This window comes from Hemitrygon akajei, chromosome 16 (assembly GCF_048418815.1).
Source record: "Hemitrygon akajei chromosome 16, sHemAka1.3, whole genome shotgun sequence".
Classification (NCBI taxonomy): domain Eukaryota; kingdom Metazoa; phylum Chordata; class Chondrichthyes; order Myliobatiformes; family Dasyatidae; genus Hemitrygon; species Hemitrygon akajei.
The window spans coordinates 86,959,758-86,975,643 of record NC_133139.1 but is presented as its reverse complement, the minus strand read 5'-3'; the positions used below and the strand labels follow the sequence as shown (position 1 = coordinate 86,975,643).

Here is a 15,886-nt window from a genome sequence, read left to right as displayed (position 1 = left end):
CTGGCAAGTCCACATCAGACATGGGATAAGTGCAGGAAAGGTATGTGCAATGTATGGATCCATTTCTTTTAGAGCAATGACTCACCCTAGACTGATAACTTAACTCTATGCATTCATCTGCTGTCTACTCATGAGCATTGATCTGTTCCCTCTCGCTTCCATGTGCGGGCTTTTATTCAATTGATACGTAGTTGCACAGACACAACAAATTGGTGATGAGTACAAACCTGAATTTTAGCAAATATCATCAATGGCACTGACAGTTACAGAATGACAGACTTTCTGATGCATTAAGGGACAGGCTTGTATGTGCTATACATAGTCAAAGCACTCAAGAGAATCTACTATTTAATCTAGAATCCTTTGGAAGTTCACCTTTGCTTCTCCAGATCCTCTTGCAGTTAGCCCAAGGCTACACAGAGAAACACTACTGTGTTGTGATTATGATCTTAGTCACGGGAGAGACACTGAAGCTGATGAGATAAAAGTCTTTATTCATCACAAACAGGAATTCTCTTGGAGATCCTCCCCATAGTCTCCCAAACTGAAATTACGAGATTTTTGTCTTCTTAAGGACAGTGCTAACAGCTGGTGGTTCAATACAATTTCAATAGCTGCAATGACATCAGTATTTTGTGAAGAAAACAGTTCCATTGAAATGCATGTTTACAGTAGGAACACATTTTAACAGATAAGAGGAACTCAACAGGCCAGGCAGAATCTAAGAGTACAGTTAACATTTCAGGCTAAAGCTCTTCAAATGGTTTCGGCCCGAAATGTCAACTTTACTCTTTTCCTAGATGCTGCCTGGCCTGCTGAGTTCCTCCAGTATTTTGTGTGTTTTGCTTGGATTTCTAGCATCTGCAGATTTTCCTTTGTTTGTTAAGACTCACTTTTTTTTGGGAGAAACTAACTTGCTTAAGATACAGAGATCCCAGATAGCCAAAATCAATGCAGTGAGAGCCGACTCTTGAGTACACAAGTATCACAACTATTGATTGAGCAAAATGCCTGTGACCATACTTAATACACTAAGTGACTATATCGGTCTGGTTTGCAAACTTCCTTGAACCTAGTCACAATGGTGCAAAGTGACTGAGCCATCGTACCTGGCTGGATGCAGCAAATTAACTCCATTGTCTTACACCGGGCTGACACATACAAGAACACCTGGTGGCCACTTCACTTTACAAATCTTATCTGAGCAACCAGAGCCCTGCTGTGGGCCAGCTGCCTGTCATCTGTAGAGCTCTGTTGACCATGCTGTTAGTTTACAAAGCTGTCCTTTTAACTGATTACTTCAGAGGATCGATCTTGGGCCTAGCCTACTTATGCAATCACTGCAACTCCATCGCGGGCATTAGCGCCATCATCAAGAACATCTTCAAAAAGGGGGATTCTTCAAGGCAACTGAATCCATCATTAAGGGCCCTAAACCATTCAGGACATGCCTTCGTTTCATTACTACCAACCGGGAGGAAGTACAGGAGCCCGAGAACACACATTCAACGCTTTAGGGAGATCTTTACCTCGGCCATCAAGTTTCTGAATGGCGCATGAACCTATAAACACTACAACACTTCCATTCTGTACTATGTTTTTATACTTCCTAATGTAAGTTACAGTAACTTTTTAATGCATTGCACTGTACTGCTGTTGCAAAACAAATTTCATGATATATGTCTATGATAGACCTTATTCTACAAATGTTTGTAATTAGAATATCTGCTATATTCACAAAATTTCATTACTCCCGAATCTAACAAAGAACAACAGATTATTTAACACAAGCAGAATTTGAGATACCACCCAATAGATTGCAACTCCTTTGCAAAACAAATTTAAATACATGATATACAAACACAAAAGATTAAGGTGTCTACCACATTAATAGACTTTATTAGAAAAGAACCTCAACACGAACATAAAACAGCTTAGAAGATATACAGTTGCAATTAAACTTTGCAATACTTGACCGTATAAAAAGCATAACAGACCCAATTATAAACCCAGATTGCACTAACTTAAGTTCTCTTGCTGAAACAAGATATTTAATATCAAACTTTGCTGTTTTCAATATTGTTTTTCAAAAGGGAGAGATATTTTTTCATTTGCCAGTCACAGTATTTTTTTCATTTGTGCCAACCTTTACAAAAACATGCAGAGACAAGCCATGCATAAGGAAGCTTAGAATATTTAAGGAATTACAGAACTAATGCTTTCAGTTTGTGTCACTCTTCTACTACCTTACCACAGAGCTTTTTATTTAAACAAATATGGTCAAGTTTCATCTATAAATGTGTCTGGGTTTCAAATTCAGGTTGCACTGGAGATCAAGTTTGCCCAGCCAAAGGTACAAGAACAGATCATTTCAAAGTTTTTAATAAAGTTTGCATATATACATACATAAATAGTATTTTACAATAGTCTAGTACTGTTGGAGAGTGGTAGTGGGTTTATTCCTACTAGTTATATGATGAGAGAATTTTCAATTACTACCACCCCCTTAGGGAAAATATTGTCCAAGTTACTTTGCTGTACAATAAAACACATCTTTAAACTATACCAATCTTCTTGTCCTTTTCTTATGAAGATCTTATAGGACATTGATGCATGAATTACAAAATACCACATGCAAAGTTATCCATTGATGCAACTTGTCAACTCCAAGGTGAAAAATATATTTCCCAGATCAAAACCGCGTAATCAAGAAGATTTCATTCAGAAATTAGTTTTTAAAACGTGCAGTTCATTCATAGTTTCACGCCCAGGAAATAATTTACCAATCCGTGCTCACAAGGCTCCACAAGTAATCACATATGAAACTGTCAGAGTGCTTCGTAGAATCAATGTTAATGGGCTGTGCTACACCTGCTCCAAAGTGGACTAAGAAATAAAGTTAAGGAAACTTTGCACTCTCAATTCAAATGTTCTACTTTCTATCACTTCAACAGACAAAATTAATGGAATTAAAAAGCATTACTAAAATACAAAAAAACTAGGGCAATGCTTTGTCTAAAGAGAATTTTATCAATTTTTATGATGGCAGCCTAATTATGTTTGTGCATACAGTACAAGAAATTGGATAAGGAACATAATTTTCAAATTTCTCAAATTTGACCAGAATATCAGAAGAGCAACCAAAATTAAACCCCAAATGGACATAATATTAAAATATAACTTTCAACTAACTTTAATCCCAATAGGCAAATTACAAAACATCAAACCCCCCTCCTCTTAAAAAAACACTACTCTTCCCTCATGACCATCATGCACTTCCAAAATTCATTTGGCGCATTATCATACTGCAGCACCCTGGTCATTGAGTAGATTGTAGTGGCAAAGATAATGCTTAATTTTAGGTGAGAAATTTCTGCAGAGACAAGGATAGCTGAAGACAAACCATGTTTGCGGTGAACAGAATTTTATAAAGCAGCATAAAAATCTGATGCTCATTCCAGCAAATTAAAGGAATTAGTTAGGAACTAACTAATTCCTATTTCTGGTGTGAGTTGTGATGTTATCCTAAGTTTAGGATAAGTTTATGAACACAGAGCTGTTACTTTGAGACACCAATTTAAAGCACATAGAAGCAAGAGGATTTGCAGCATGTGAACACCATCACAGACCATGAATACAGCTAAAATCCATTAATTTTGTATTAATTGTAACTTAATTGAAATTAAATTATAGCACTAATCAAATTTTATGGCATCACTCTTTTACTTTCTGGTCTTTAAAGTACTCAATTATAGCCAATATCTTAAAAATATTAGCCTAAACCACTTTTTCCATTATAATTTTAAGCTCATCCATCTCACTCATGCTCAAAATAAATTGCTTGATTCTTCTCTCTTTGCCATGTATTGCTGCTTTCTGTGGTATCTTAGATAGTCAGCAACAGGATTTACTGTAATATTTGAAATGGGCAAGCTGTCTTACAAAGTTAAACAAACAAGACTTGTACCTTCTAAAGCTTAGCAGAATGGGAGGCAACTTGACTGAAAAAAGATCCTTATGAGTTTTGACCTTGATATTTTGGAAATCAAAGGGGTTAAATGTAGTGAAATCTTCAATCTATTGCTTTAAAAAATTCAAATCTGAAATCAATAGGTGTTTGCTAATGATGGGATTAAGAAGTTAAAGCCAGTGGATGGAAATATATTACAGTGTGAATCCTAAAACCATTTTCTAACCCAACTCATTTTCTCATTGAAACTCTTCAAACCTTTTACTCTGGGGTTTTAAATATCTCCAGCACTATTGCTCAGTTTAGCCCCTCACCTGCTTTCATGAATGCCATTCTAGGAATAATCTTCATCCAGTTCCTCAAAAAGTTAACTTTGTAGTCTCATGTGAAAGGATACCGCCTCTTACAAGGGAAGGATCACAGTCATAGTCCCAAATTATCTTAGTGACCTTGTGGAAGATGTGAGCCAAGTACCTATGCAAACCAAATATATTAAATATAAGTGCTCCATCAAAAACATGCATTGTCAAACAATGTCAATCTGATAGGATTGTATTTCTGGCATATAGCAAGCTCTATCACATTTCAAAATGGAAAACCAAGAAAGCCATTTCATCGCTATACAAGTTGGAGATTACCTTGAAATTTCTCAATTGTTTGGAAAAATGACAATAATCCTAACAGAATAAAGTACTCATCGCCTGAAGTCAGAAGGTTGCTAGCGCACCTGGAGATCAGGTGCTCATGTTAAGTGGACCAGTTAATTAGAGGACATTTCTTCTGTGATCCACAACCACCATTCTCCATCACAATATTTCCCCAAACACTCAGTTGGATACTCAGGCAGGCTATTGGGAATTTATTTATCCTTGCTGTGGATAAATAGCCAGTTCATCTTTTCTTTTTGTCCACATCATTCAAATAGCATAACTTTACTTCATCAGAATGAAATACAAAAATTTAATAAAGATACATGAATATTTTGTAATCTTTACTACTTAGAACATTTTAAACTTACTTAGTAGATGGAATAATCACTGTTGTATCTTCATCTACCTCCTCTTCCATTATAGCAATTTCCTTTTCAGAATTTTCAAGCTCCTCCAGCTCTTTCTGTAACAATGTGACTTTTATATATTAAGGAAAGTAAATAGTAATTGTTATTGTAAAACCGCTCTCATTTTATGGGAGCTGGATTCACTTAATGGCTTGCAAACAGGAAAATGAAATAGCACTTATTAGATTAAATCCCTTAAGCAGTTGCAACTTACTTTTGAAGAGTACCAAGTTATTTAACACAGTAGTATAGCAATACAATCTATGGACATCTAGCTCATCCAATGTGGCCTTTCAGCCAGCAAGAGCACAATGTCCTGTGATTCCATGATAACTTTTACATTCTAATCTAAACAATGTTAACAAAGGATAATGTCACAACTTGCACCAGAAATAGGGGCAGGCCATTTCACACCTCATGCTATTCAATTAGCATGCAGCCAGCATAACCGAAGCTTTTTCTCTTTGTTTTGACCCTCTGTCCACACTGAAACAGCGTGTTCCTCCCCTGAAAATGGAGCTTTTCTAAAACGCTCTCCGGAGTGTGTAAATCTGAAAAAGCTGGCTGGGCGGTATAGTGAATTCAGGGTAACCGGAGCTTTTTAAAAACCGCTGTCATGACGTGTCGGAACAGATGGTGGTGGCAGCGTGGCATTTCATTGTTTTCTTGAACTAAGAGGAGGATATGGAAATAGTATACCGTTTCTTCTTCGCTTGTTTTCTGTAGCTGTGTCCTGCACGTGTGCCCAGTAGGAGGAGATGCACCCAAATACCTGTTTTAATGTGGACGCAGGTATTTTCAGAAATGCCTGGGTGGACGCCTATCATTTTTTCGCAACACCAGCGTTTTCAAAATTCACCGTCTCAGTGTGGATGTAGCCTATATACTGACCCAACACACACACAACCCCCATGTTACAGTGTGACTGTGGGGGGGAGGGGTGGAAAGAATGAGAGAATTGTTTTCCTAGGAAATGGGCTGTATTGTGTTTCTCCTTAACCTGAACTTATCATCTGCATATGCATCAATAAACATGTAAAGCTGGAAAAATACATTTTGTATTTGCTTACTTTTGTCTCTCAACATAAATTTGGTGAGAGCATATATTATTCTGTATCTCAGATTTTTGAATTTCTGTGACCTGAACACAGAAGTTACACAGGAGTTACTCACATTCAACCTCCACAGACCTCCATCTAAGGAGAAGAATTACAAACATTCATCAGCCTCTGTGTATAAAAATTGCTTCAGTTAGGTTCCAAATGGTGAACCCTTTAAATCAAAACTCTTATCTGGCATTTCAGACATCTGATCCAGGGAAATCTGGGAGATGAGACCACACATATCCTAGCTATAGACTTACCAATTCTACACAATGGAGCAAAGTATCTGTAGACATATTTATATCCTCTTGTAAACAAACCATCATAGTATTTTGTTTCCTAATTGCTTTTTGCACCTGCATAACTTGCACTGATTTTTATACAAGACCTAGATCCCTCCAAATACCAACATCTTTCTGTCTCTGGTCACTTAACATCTTTCATAACCTAACTGTTTTACTGAGCTTTGTATCTCAAACATGGATATATTATATTTAATTCATTCATCCAAATCATTCACATAAATTGTGAACAACTGGCCTCAGCACTAATACACTCTGCACCCCACGAATTACAAGTCTAGCACAAAACTACCCATGCATACTGCAAACTCTACTTAATCACTTAGTCAAAGGTTTCTGAAAGTCCAAATATCCCAGTAATTGAATTGCCCTTATCTTTTCTAATTTAGTCTCAACAACCTACACTGAACATGACTTCCATGTTGACTCTACTTATTCTTTTATTTATTATCCTAACTCTTAATAATTTTCCTTTCTACATCAGATCAATTCATCTCTGTAGTGCCTAGTTTTTACTGTTGTTACTTTCTAAATTGTGTGATTATACAACTATCAACTTACAAGAAATGTTCAAAAATCTACGGAATTAGGAAGATGATCACCAATCATCTCCATAGCAACCTTTTTCAAATTCTGAAGCTAAATGAGTTGCTGAGGATGTCTGTCAAATAAATTTCTCCCGTGCTGCCAATTTCTGAGTTCCTTATTCATTTTCATTCTGTACATTTCCACCATTTCTAGGAAATTTTCCTGTGAGCATAGACAAACTATTTAAATTCCTATGCTTTTTCCTTCCCAATGTAATTTCTCCTGCATAAATTTGTAAGAGACTCACATTGAGTTTAGTCTATCTTTTCCTTTCTAATTCTGTTTTTATGTTTCTCACTAACCTACTCTTATATTCTATTTTCCCTTTCCAATGTCAATTCTTTTATCTGTGTCCTGAGTTCTGAAATACTTCACAATCTTCAATCTTACTGCATTTTCTGGAAATCCATTACAAACCTTTTCCTTTGATTCACTAATCACATTGGCTTTCTTTACCTCAGATGTATTACTTGAAAACTAAGTATTAATTCCCAAACATTAGCCATTGCTTGTTTGCTGTCATTATGACAATGTATCAAAGCTCGCTTCCACTTTATACCCTTGTAATTGTTAGTTTTATTTATCTTCTATAAAGTTCTATAGAACTTTGACAAACTTCTATAAATGTGTAGTGGACAGTATATTGACTAACAGCATCACAGCCTGGTAGGAAAACACCAATTCCATTGAATGGAAAATCCTACAAAAAGTAGTTAATACAGCCCAGTGCATCATGGGTAAAGCCCTCCACACCACTGAGCACATCTACATGAAGCATTGTTGCAGGAAAGCAGCATCCATCATCAGTTACCCCTACCACCCAGGACATGCTGTCTTCTCATTACTGCCATTGGAAAGTACAGGAGCCTCAGGACTCACAGCACCAGGTTCAGGAACTGTTATTACCCCTCAAACATCAGGCTCTTCAACCAAAGAACACAACTTCACTCATCCCATCACTGAAACGTTCCCACACCTATGGAATCACTTTCAAGGACACTTCATCTTTTGTTCTCAATATTCATTGCATATTTATTTATTATTATTATTATTATTATTTCTTTCTTTTTGTATTTGCACAGTTTGTCGTCTTTTGTATTCTGGTTGAACCCCCAAGTGGATGCAGTGTTTGATTTTATTATGGTCATTACTCTATTATGGATTTATTGAGTATGCCCACATCAAAATTAATGTCAGGGTTGTATATGGTGACATATATGTACTTTGATAATAATTTTACTTTTGAACTTTGAACAAGAGAAGCAGGATTATGCAGGAACTCTGAAAAAAACAATAGCTATGCCACAGAGAACAATCTGTTGTTCTGATCACCAAAGAAGTCTGAGAGCACTAGAGAGAGTGGAAAGAAGATCTGAGGATTTTGACAACTGAATTAATACTAGATGGGTATGAAATTTTGAGAGACTTGGACAGAGTGAATAGGAATGAGCCACAATACAGACTAAAACTGTGCAAGTGGTTTAGTTAAAAGCTTATTCCTCAGATGGGGCTCATCTGCCATGATTGGCAGCTCATCAAGTGGAAGAAAAACTCTGATCTCAAATCTCCGCTGCCTGTGGCTATACCCACTCATGGGGAAGGCTTCAGGAGTAAGCCCCAAGGGAAAAGTCTGGAGCTAGAATCCCTAAAACAGCCCAATGTTGAACTCAATGCTGACAGGCACTCCTGTGATGCCGCTGTTGGTGCCTGGAATGGAAACACCAATGCCTTTTAACTCAAAGTCCTTACGAAAAGTAGTGAATTTTGCCCAGTCCACCATGGGTAAAGCCCTCCCAACTATTGAGTACATCTACATGAAACTCTATTATAGGAAGGCAGCATCCATCATTAGAGATCCACCACCAAGATCATGCTCTCTTCTGACTGCTGTCATCAGGTAGAAGGTACAGGAGCCTCAGGACTCACACCACCAGGTTCAAGAACAGTTACTACCCCTCAACCATCAGGCTCTTGAATAAAAGGAGATAACTACACTCAACTTCAGACCTTTCAGTTTCAGAAAAACCTTCGCTCTAGTAATGGTAACCTCACACATTTCATAACTCCCGACACCTGGAACTTCCATCATACTGCTGGTGTCTTCCATGGTGAAGACTGATGCAAAATACCTATTCAGTTTGTCCACCATTTCCTTGTGCCCCATTACTATCTCTCCAGCAGTCCAATATCCACACTCACATCTCCTTTACAATTTATGTATCTGAGGAAACTTTTGGTATCCTCTAACCTTACTGGCTAGCTTCAGTATTCTATCTTTACCTTTTTAATGACTTCTGTTGGTTTTTAAAAGCTTCCCCATCCTCTAACTTCCCACTAATTTTTATCTATTATATGCCCTCTCTTTGGCTTAATGCTGGCTCTTGTTAGCCATGGTTGTATCATTTTGCCTTTAGAATACTTCTTCCTCTTTGGGATGTATATATCCTGTGCCTTCTGAATTGCTTCCAGGAATTCCAGCCATTGCTGCTCTGCCCCCACACATGCTAGTGTTCTTTTCCAATCAACTCCGGCCAACTCTTCTTGCATGCCTTTGTAATTCCCTTTACTCCGCTGTAATACTGATACATCTGACTTTAGCTTCTCCTTCTCAAATTTCAGGGCGAACTTGATCATATTATGATCCCTTGCCCCTATGAGTTCTATTACCTTAAGCTGCTCTAATCAATTCCAGTTCATTGCATAAAACCCTATCCAGAACAGATCCCCTAGTGGGCTCAATCACAATCTGCACAACCCTTGCAGTTCCTTAGCTCTATCCGCAATGATTCAACACCTTCTGACCCTATGTCACCTCTTTCTAATGATTTGATTTCATTTTTATTTGACAGCAGAGCAGCTCGGCTCCCTCTGATTTCCTGTGTGCCCTTTCATTACAATGTGTATCCTTAGACATTAAGCTCCCAGCTATAATTTTCTTTCGGCCAGGATTCAGTGATGCCTACGTCATACATGCCAATTTGCAACTGTGCGACAATTTCATCTGTCTTATTTCTGCACACATTTAAATATAACACTGTTGGTGCTGTATTTTGTCCTTTTTGATTTTGTCCAACTTTTATGCTGCAACTTATCCTATTGACTACAATTTTGCCCTATCAACAACCTCTCCTCTCTACACATTGCCTCTGTAAACCAGCTACCTCTTCTTCAGCACTATCATCCACCTTTCCTATGATCATTCGTGCATTTAAATATATGCAGTTCAGGACATTAGTCACACCATGCTCAACCTTTAGATTCCTAACTTTGTCTGAGGTCTTACTAACATATGCCTTCATAACATCTCCGCTAAATGTTCTGGCACTCTGGGTTCCCATCCCCCTGCAACTCTAGTTTAAACCCCACAGTGCAGCATTAACAAACCTTTCTGTTAGGATATTAGTCCCCCTCCAGTTCATGTGGTGCAATAGCAACCCTAAGATCACAACCCTAACCCCTTCACTCCCTATGCAGAACCCTGTCACTCGTCCTACCCATTACATTTGAACCTACATGGACCACAACTTCTGGCTGTTCCCACTTAAGAATGCTGAGGACTCGATTTGAGATATTCCAGGCTCTGGCACCAGAAAGGCAACATACATCTTTCATTCTCACCTACAGAACCTCCTGTCCATTCCCCTAACCAACAAATCCTCTATCACCATAGCGTTCCTCTTCTTCCCCCCCCCCCCACATTCCGTCACAGAGCCAGACTCAGTCCCAGAGACCTGACCACTGTGACTTTCCTCTGTTAGATCACACCCCTCCCCCCACAACAGTATCCAAAGTGATTACCTGTTGTTAAGGGGGATGGCCACAGGAGTATTCTGCACTGGTTCCTTAATACCTTTCCCCTTCCTGCCACCCAGTCTCCTGTGTCAAGTACCACAGGTGTAACTACCTCTCTGTATGTCCTATCAATCACCTTCTCAGCCTCCCAAATGATCTGGAGTTCATCCAGTTGCAACTCCAACTCCTTAATGCAAATTGTTAGAAGCTGTGACTGGATGCACCTCTCGGAGTGCACCTCTGGATGTATCTAGGGGCACTAGAGTTCTCCCTGCCCTCCCACATCTTGCAACTATCCTCCCCGGTATCTCTACTGTCCTAGATGAGCAGATAAAAAGGGAAGGGGGAAAAAAATCTTAACCTTGAGCTTTTCTTTTCTTTCTCTGACAGAAGTCTCTCTTCTCTAAAGCCTCAAGATCGTCACTCTGACTCTGTCCACTTAGACAATGGCTGCTGCTCTTGCTAATCAATCCCAAATGCCAATTGGTCACTGGTCAAAGCTCTTCTTTCACTGTAGCTACCCACTGCTGGCTTTTCTACTCAGACAGGAGACCTGAGTGAAATCTACTCCTGCTGATATCTGGTCTCTGCACACTGAAGTCCTCCATAATTATTATAAGTCTTTTTAATACACAACTACCCATATGATTGCTTTTTCATCTAACATCCATGTTTTCAGTAGGAAAACTTGGCAGAAAATACTCCAAAGATCACATAAAGATTATTCTATCAATTGCTGGAAATCCAAATTAAAAGTAGCCACTGCTCAGCTGGCCAGGCATAACGTGTGAAGATGCACTGGTTTGAAATTTTAGCTCCATGAACTAAAGTTAGAAAAAAATCATAATTTCTCTCAAAAGATGTTGCCGATGTTGAATAGTTCCTATTTGCTGTTTTATTACAGAGGCCTTTATGGTATTGGAAGTTAATCTCTAACCAAAATCTAGAAAAAGACATGGATATGCAAGCTACTGAGCATTACTACTTTCAATGCTAGAGAAGGTACTAAAGTCATTACGTATATCTTAAGCTTAAAGTAGTAATAAAGGATATGCAAGCTCAGCTTCAGACTTAAAATTCTGTTGCTCAGTCTCGTTCCACTTTTCTTTAATCTTCTTTAACTCCAGTAAACTTTTCTCTCTTTCTTCTCCCATTTCAATAACCTTCTGTGCCACATGTTCTTGCGTTTGCTGGATCACTGAAATTACCAAAAACATAGACATACAACCCCTAGTTTCAGAATGTTTTTTGAAGTTAACATCAATACTTAAAAGCAAAAGATCACTCACTTCACACAATGAATATATGGTGGATTACTGGGAATTTAACTCCAATGGACATTATAGCAAAAATTAATGAAGTTAAGATAAATATAATACAGGAAGGTTAATAAATTCACATACTGTTAATCCTTTTTTTTTCTTCAATGAAGTTACGAACAATGTGTGCTTGGGTTTGACACTAATATCAGTAAAGGAATTAAGAAATGACATCTTCAAAGCAAACAAGTCTGCTGCTGTGAAAAAAAAATGAAAACTAGGGTCCAGTTTGAAATGATTGCTATTTTGTGTTGTTTTTAGTCTATTGTCATGTACTGAGATGCATGAGGGCACCACAGAAGTGTAATGGTTAGCACAACGTTTTACAGTCCCAGCGACCTGGATTAAATTCCTGACACAGTCTGTAAGGAGTTTGTACCTTCTCCCCACAACCACGTGGGTTTCCTCCAGGTGCTCCAGTTTCCTCCCACAGTCCAAAAACGCATCAGTTAGTAGGTTAATTGGTCATTGTAAATAGTCCTGTGATTAGGCTAGTATTAAATCAGGGATTGCTGAGTGGCTAGCTTGAAGGACTGGGCCTATTCCACACAGTATGTCAATAAAAATAGTTACCTTATTACAGACCCAACTACATTTAATAAAAACAGAATGCAAAATATTTTCAAACTGTTAAGACAAAATTGGTTTTTAGATAATTTATTTGAAAGTCTTAATTTCTGTCTTACCTCTCAACTGCTGTTTCACACACTGTTCTACATCTAGGAAAGTATTCACTATTTTTGTCTGATATTTCATGGCATTCTGCAGATGCACCTCCCCATTACAACCAGAGAGGATAATCATCAGTTCATCTGCCAGTGCCTTGAACTCCTGGATCTGCAACTCCATTTTTCAGTACATTTACACATCCTGAAAACAGAAGACATTGTATTTCTTGTTCCGACCTTCATTGACAACAGTAACTCTATAATTCATTGATGTTGACTTTCCAAGAAATACCAGTTTCCCAATAATGCATAATAAATTTCCCATTCTCCTGAGGTCCATTTATAATCATTTTTTTTGTGGGAAGGATGCAAAGGTAAGGGAAGGGGCTGATCCCTCCACTCCCCAAGGTTGTGAGGCAAGGACAATGATACTAACCTACCTTCCTATCCCTCCCCACAAGGTCGAGGGGGGTGGGTTAGATATCAACCCTCTCCTTGAGGGAGATGTCACCCCCCTCCTCGGCAACCTTGAGATCGCAGCACCCCCTCTCCTGGACAACCTCAGGAGAAAAGTCACACCCCACTTCACAAACTCAGAAGAGGCATCACCCCCTCCTCTCCTTCCCAACCTTGGGAGACGTGTCACCCCTTACTCTCCTCTACAACCTCTGGAGAGATGTCAACACCCCCCCTCCCTCCTTCACAGCCTCAGGGGAGATGTCACCCCACCCCACTGCTGGACAACCTCAAGAGAGATGTCACCCCCTCCTCTCCTGGGCAACCTCGGGAGAGATGTCACCCCCTCCTCTCCTGGGCAACCTCGGGAGAGATGTCACTCCCTCCTCTCCTGGGCAACCTCGGGAGAGATGTCACTCCCTCCTCTCCTGGCAACCTCGGGAGAGATGTCACTCCCTCCTCTCCTGGTCAACCTCGGGAGAGATGTCACACCCTCCTCTCCTGGCAACCTCGAGAGAGATGTCACCCCCTCCTCTCCTGGTCAACCTCGGGAGAGATGTCACACCCTCCTCTCCTGGCAACCTCGAGAGAGATGTCACCCCCTCCTCTCCTGGGCAACCTCGGGAGAGATGTCACCCCCTCCTCTCCTGGCAACCACGGGAGAGATGTCACCCCCTCCTCTCCTGGGCAACCTCGGGAGAGATGTCACCCCCTCCTCTCCTGCCAACCTCGGGAGAGATGTCACCCCCTCCTCTCTTGGGCAACCTCGGGAGAGATGTCACCCCCTCCTCTCCTGGGCAACCTCGGGAGAGATGTCACCCCCTCCTCTCCTGGGCAACCTCGGGAGAGATGTCACCCCCTCCTCTCCTGGGCAACCTCGGGAGAGATGTCACTCCCTCCTCTCCTGGGCAACCTCGGGAGAGATGTCACTCCCTCCTCTCCTGGGCAACCTCGGGAGAGATGTCACTCCCTCCTCTCCTGGGCAACCTCGGGAGAGATGTCACTCCCTCCTCTCCTGGCAACCTCGGGAGAGATGTCACACCCTCCTCTCCTGGGCAACCTCGGGAGAGATGTCACTCCCTCCTCTCCTGGGCAAACTCGGGAGAGAAGTCACTCCCTCCTCTCTTGGGCAACCTCGGGAGAGATGTCACACCCTCCTCTCCTGGGCAACCTCGGGAGAGATGTCACTCCCTCCTCTCCTGGGCAACCTCGGGAGAGATGTCTCCCCCCCCCCCCCACTCCTTGTCAACCGCCCCATACTCCCCTGCAATCTCGGGGGGTGGGGGGAAGATATCACTAACCTCGGGGAGGGAGAGTTTGCGAAACGGCGGGTGATACATCTCCTCCCACGCTTGTCTGGCGTTGCCCCCTTCCCCGAGGCAACGGAGGAGAGGGGAAGGCCGGCGTGCCCCCGGGATCGGGGTAGGGGCAACACTGGGAGAGGCGGGTCACTATCAGGACAGAAATAAGCCGCCCGCTGTTTTACCTTAAACTCACCAACTACTGAGAAGTTAATTCACCGGCTCTTTTCTAATCGACTTGTACCTGACGCGCTTCCTCCCAGATCCCGCGCAGCGCCCGCGAACTTTCAAACGCTTCGCGCCCAACGGCTTTTAAAGCAGGACCCCATGAGGCTGGCTACTCAACTGCCGTACTCGAAATAAATCGGACTTTTAAAATGTTACCCCGTTTTTCTAATTTTACATATTAATTCGCCGTTCAAAATGTTCATATTTACCGTGTAAAAATGGTCATTGTGTTATTTTATGTGTAAAATAATAGACACCTGAAAATAACAACAACAACTACTACTACTTGCATTTATATAACGGCATACAGATTTATGAAGTGAATCAATCGGTCAAACATAGTCTATGGTGGAAAATTGGGCAGGCCGTCTTTCATTACATAGTCCTTCAAGGTACAAAATCGTTTTAAGGTGCCTCATGGACGAGCGGGTGCTCAAATAGGTAGGGGCATTTGAAGGAGATGGAGAGGTAGAGCAGTGGGAAAGTTTAGGGAAGGGTTTCCAGAAAATGGTAGGAGAAGACTGCCGGTGTAGGACGGGAAAATAAATACGTGGTAACCATGGCTAATCTGTCTAGAGTAAAGGTAATTGGTGGAAGAATGAATGAGTGCATTTGAGGAGAAAAGGGGAATATGCTGGAACTGTGAGGTGCAGTTGTTAGAAATCTAAAATAATGCACAGAGTCGAGGAGCAACTGTGGAAAGTTGAAGTTGAGATATGTTGATCAGGGACCTTACAAATAAGTCCCCCCATTGTTCTTTAAATGTGCCTTTTAAAAAACTTTTCTATCCACCTAAGAAAAAGGCAACTAATTACGAGTCCTGACGAAGGGTCTCGGCCCAAAACTTCCTATAGATGCTGCCTGGCCTGCTGCTTTCCACCAGCATTTTGTGTGTGTGGCTATTTATTTATTTATTGGCCTACGTCATGGAATAGGCCCTTCGAGCTGCACTGTTGTGTTACTTCTGTTTAAATGTGATATCACCACACACACCACTTGGTAATTCCCCAGTTTAACCCTAGCTTAATCACAGGACAATGTACAATGATCAATTAACCTACCAACTGCTACGTCTTTGGACTGTGGGAGGAAACTGGAGCAC

General features: G+C 40.7%; 1 protein-coding gene across 2 annotated transcripts; it reads right to left on the bottom strand.

Moving 5' to 3' along the window:
• Positions 1-1,870: 1,870 nt before the first annotated feature.
• On the bottom strand, positions 1,871-14,875 carry spc24 (SPC24 component of NDC80 kinetochore complex). Of its 2 annotated transcripts, none has more exons than XM_073069375.1 (6): positions 14,753-14,875; positions 12,818-13,001; positions 11,867-12,010; positions 4,989-5,094; positions 4,368-4,444; positions 1,871-2,886 (listed from the first exon to the last, which is right to left on the bottom strand). In XM_073069375.1, the coding sequence occupies exons 2-6, from the start codon at positions 12,978-12,980 to the stop codon at positions 2,780-2,782; spliced, it is 597 nt and encodes a 198-aa protein (XP_072925476.1). In that variant the 5' UTR covers positions 12,981-13,001; positions 14,753-14,875; the 3' UTR covers positions 1,871-2,779. The 2 variants fall into 2 exon arrangements, with proteins under 2 accessions (XP_072925476.1, XP_072925477.1); XM_073069376.1 differs by having other exon boundaries at positions 14,742-14,848.
• Positions 14,876-15,886: the final 1,011 nt, after the last annotated feature.

What these genes read in the sequence shown, in the direction of transcription:
- spc24 (XM_073069375.1), bottom strand. Translation starts at nt 12,980, where the DNA reads ATGGAGTTGCAGATCCAGGAGTTCAAGGCACTGGCAGATGAACTGATG. An exon ending in TGTGAAACAGCAGTTGAGAG is followed by an intron (nt 12,011 to 12,817) that starts GTAAGACAGAAA and finishes TGGTAATTTCAG; the next exon opens with TGATCCAGCAAACGCAAGAA. An exon ending in TCCTTCCCTTGTAAGAGGCG is followed by an intron (nt 2,887 to 4,367) that starts GTATCCTTTCAC and finishes TTTATTTCTTAG; the next exon opens with TCCACTTTGGAGCAGGTGTA.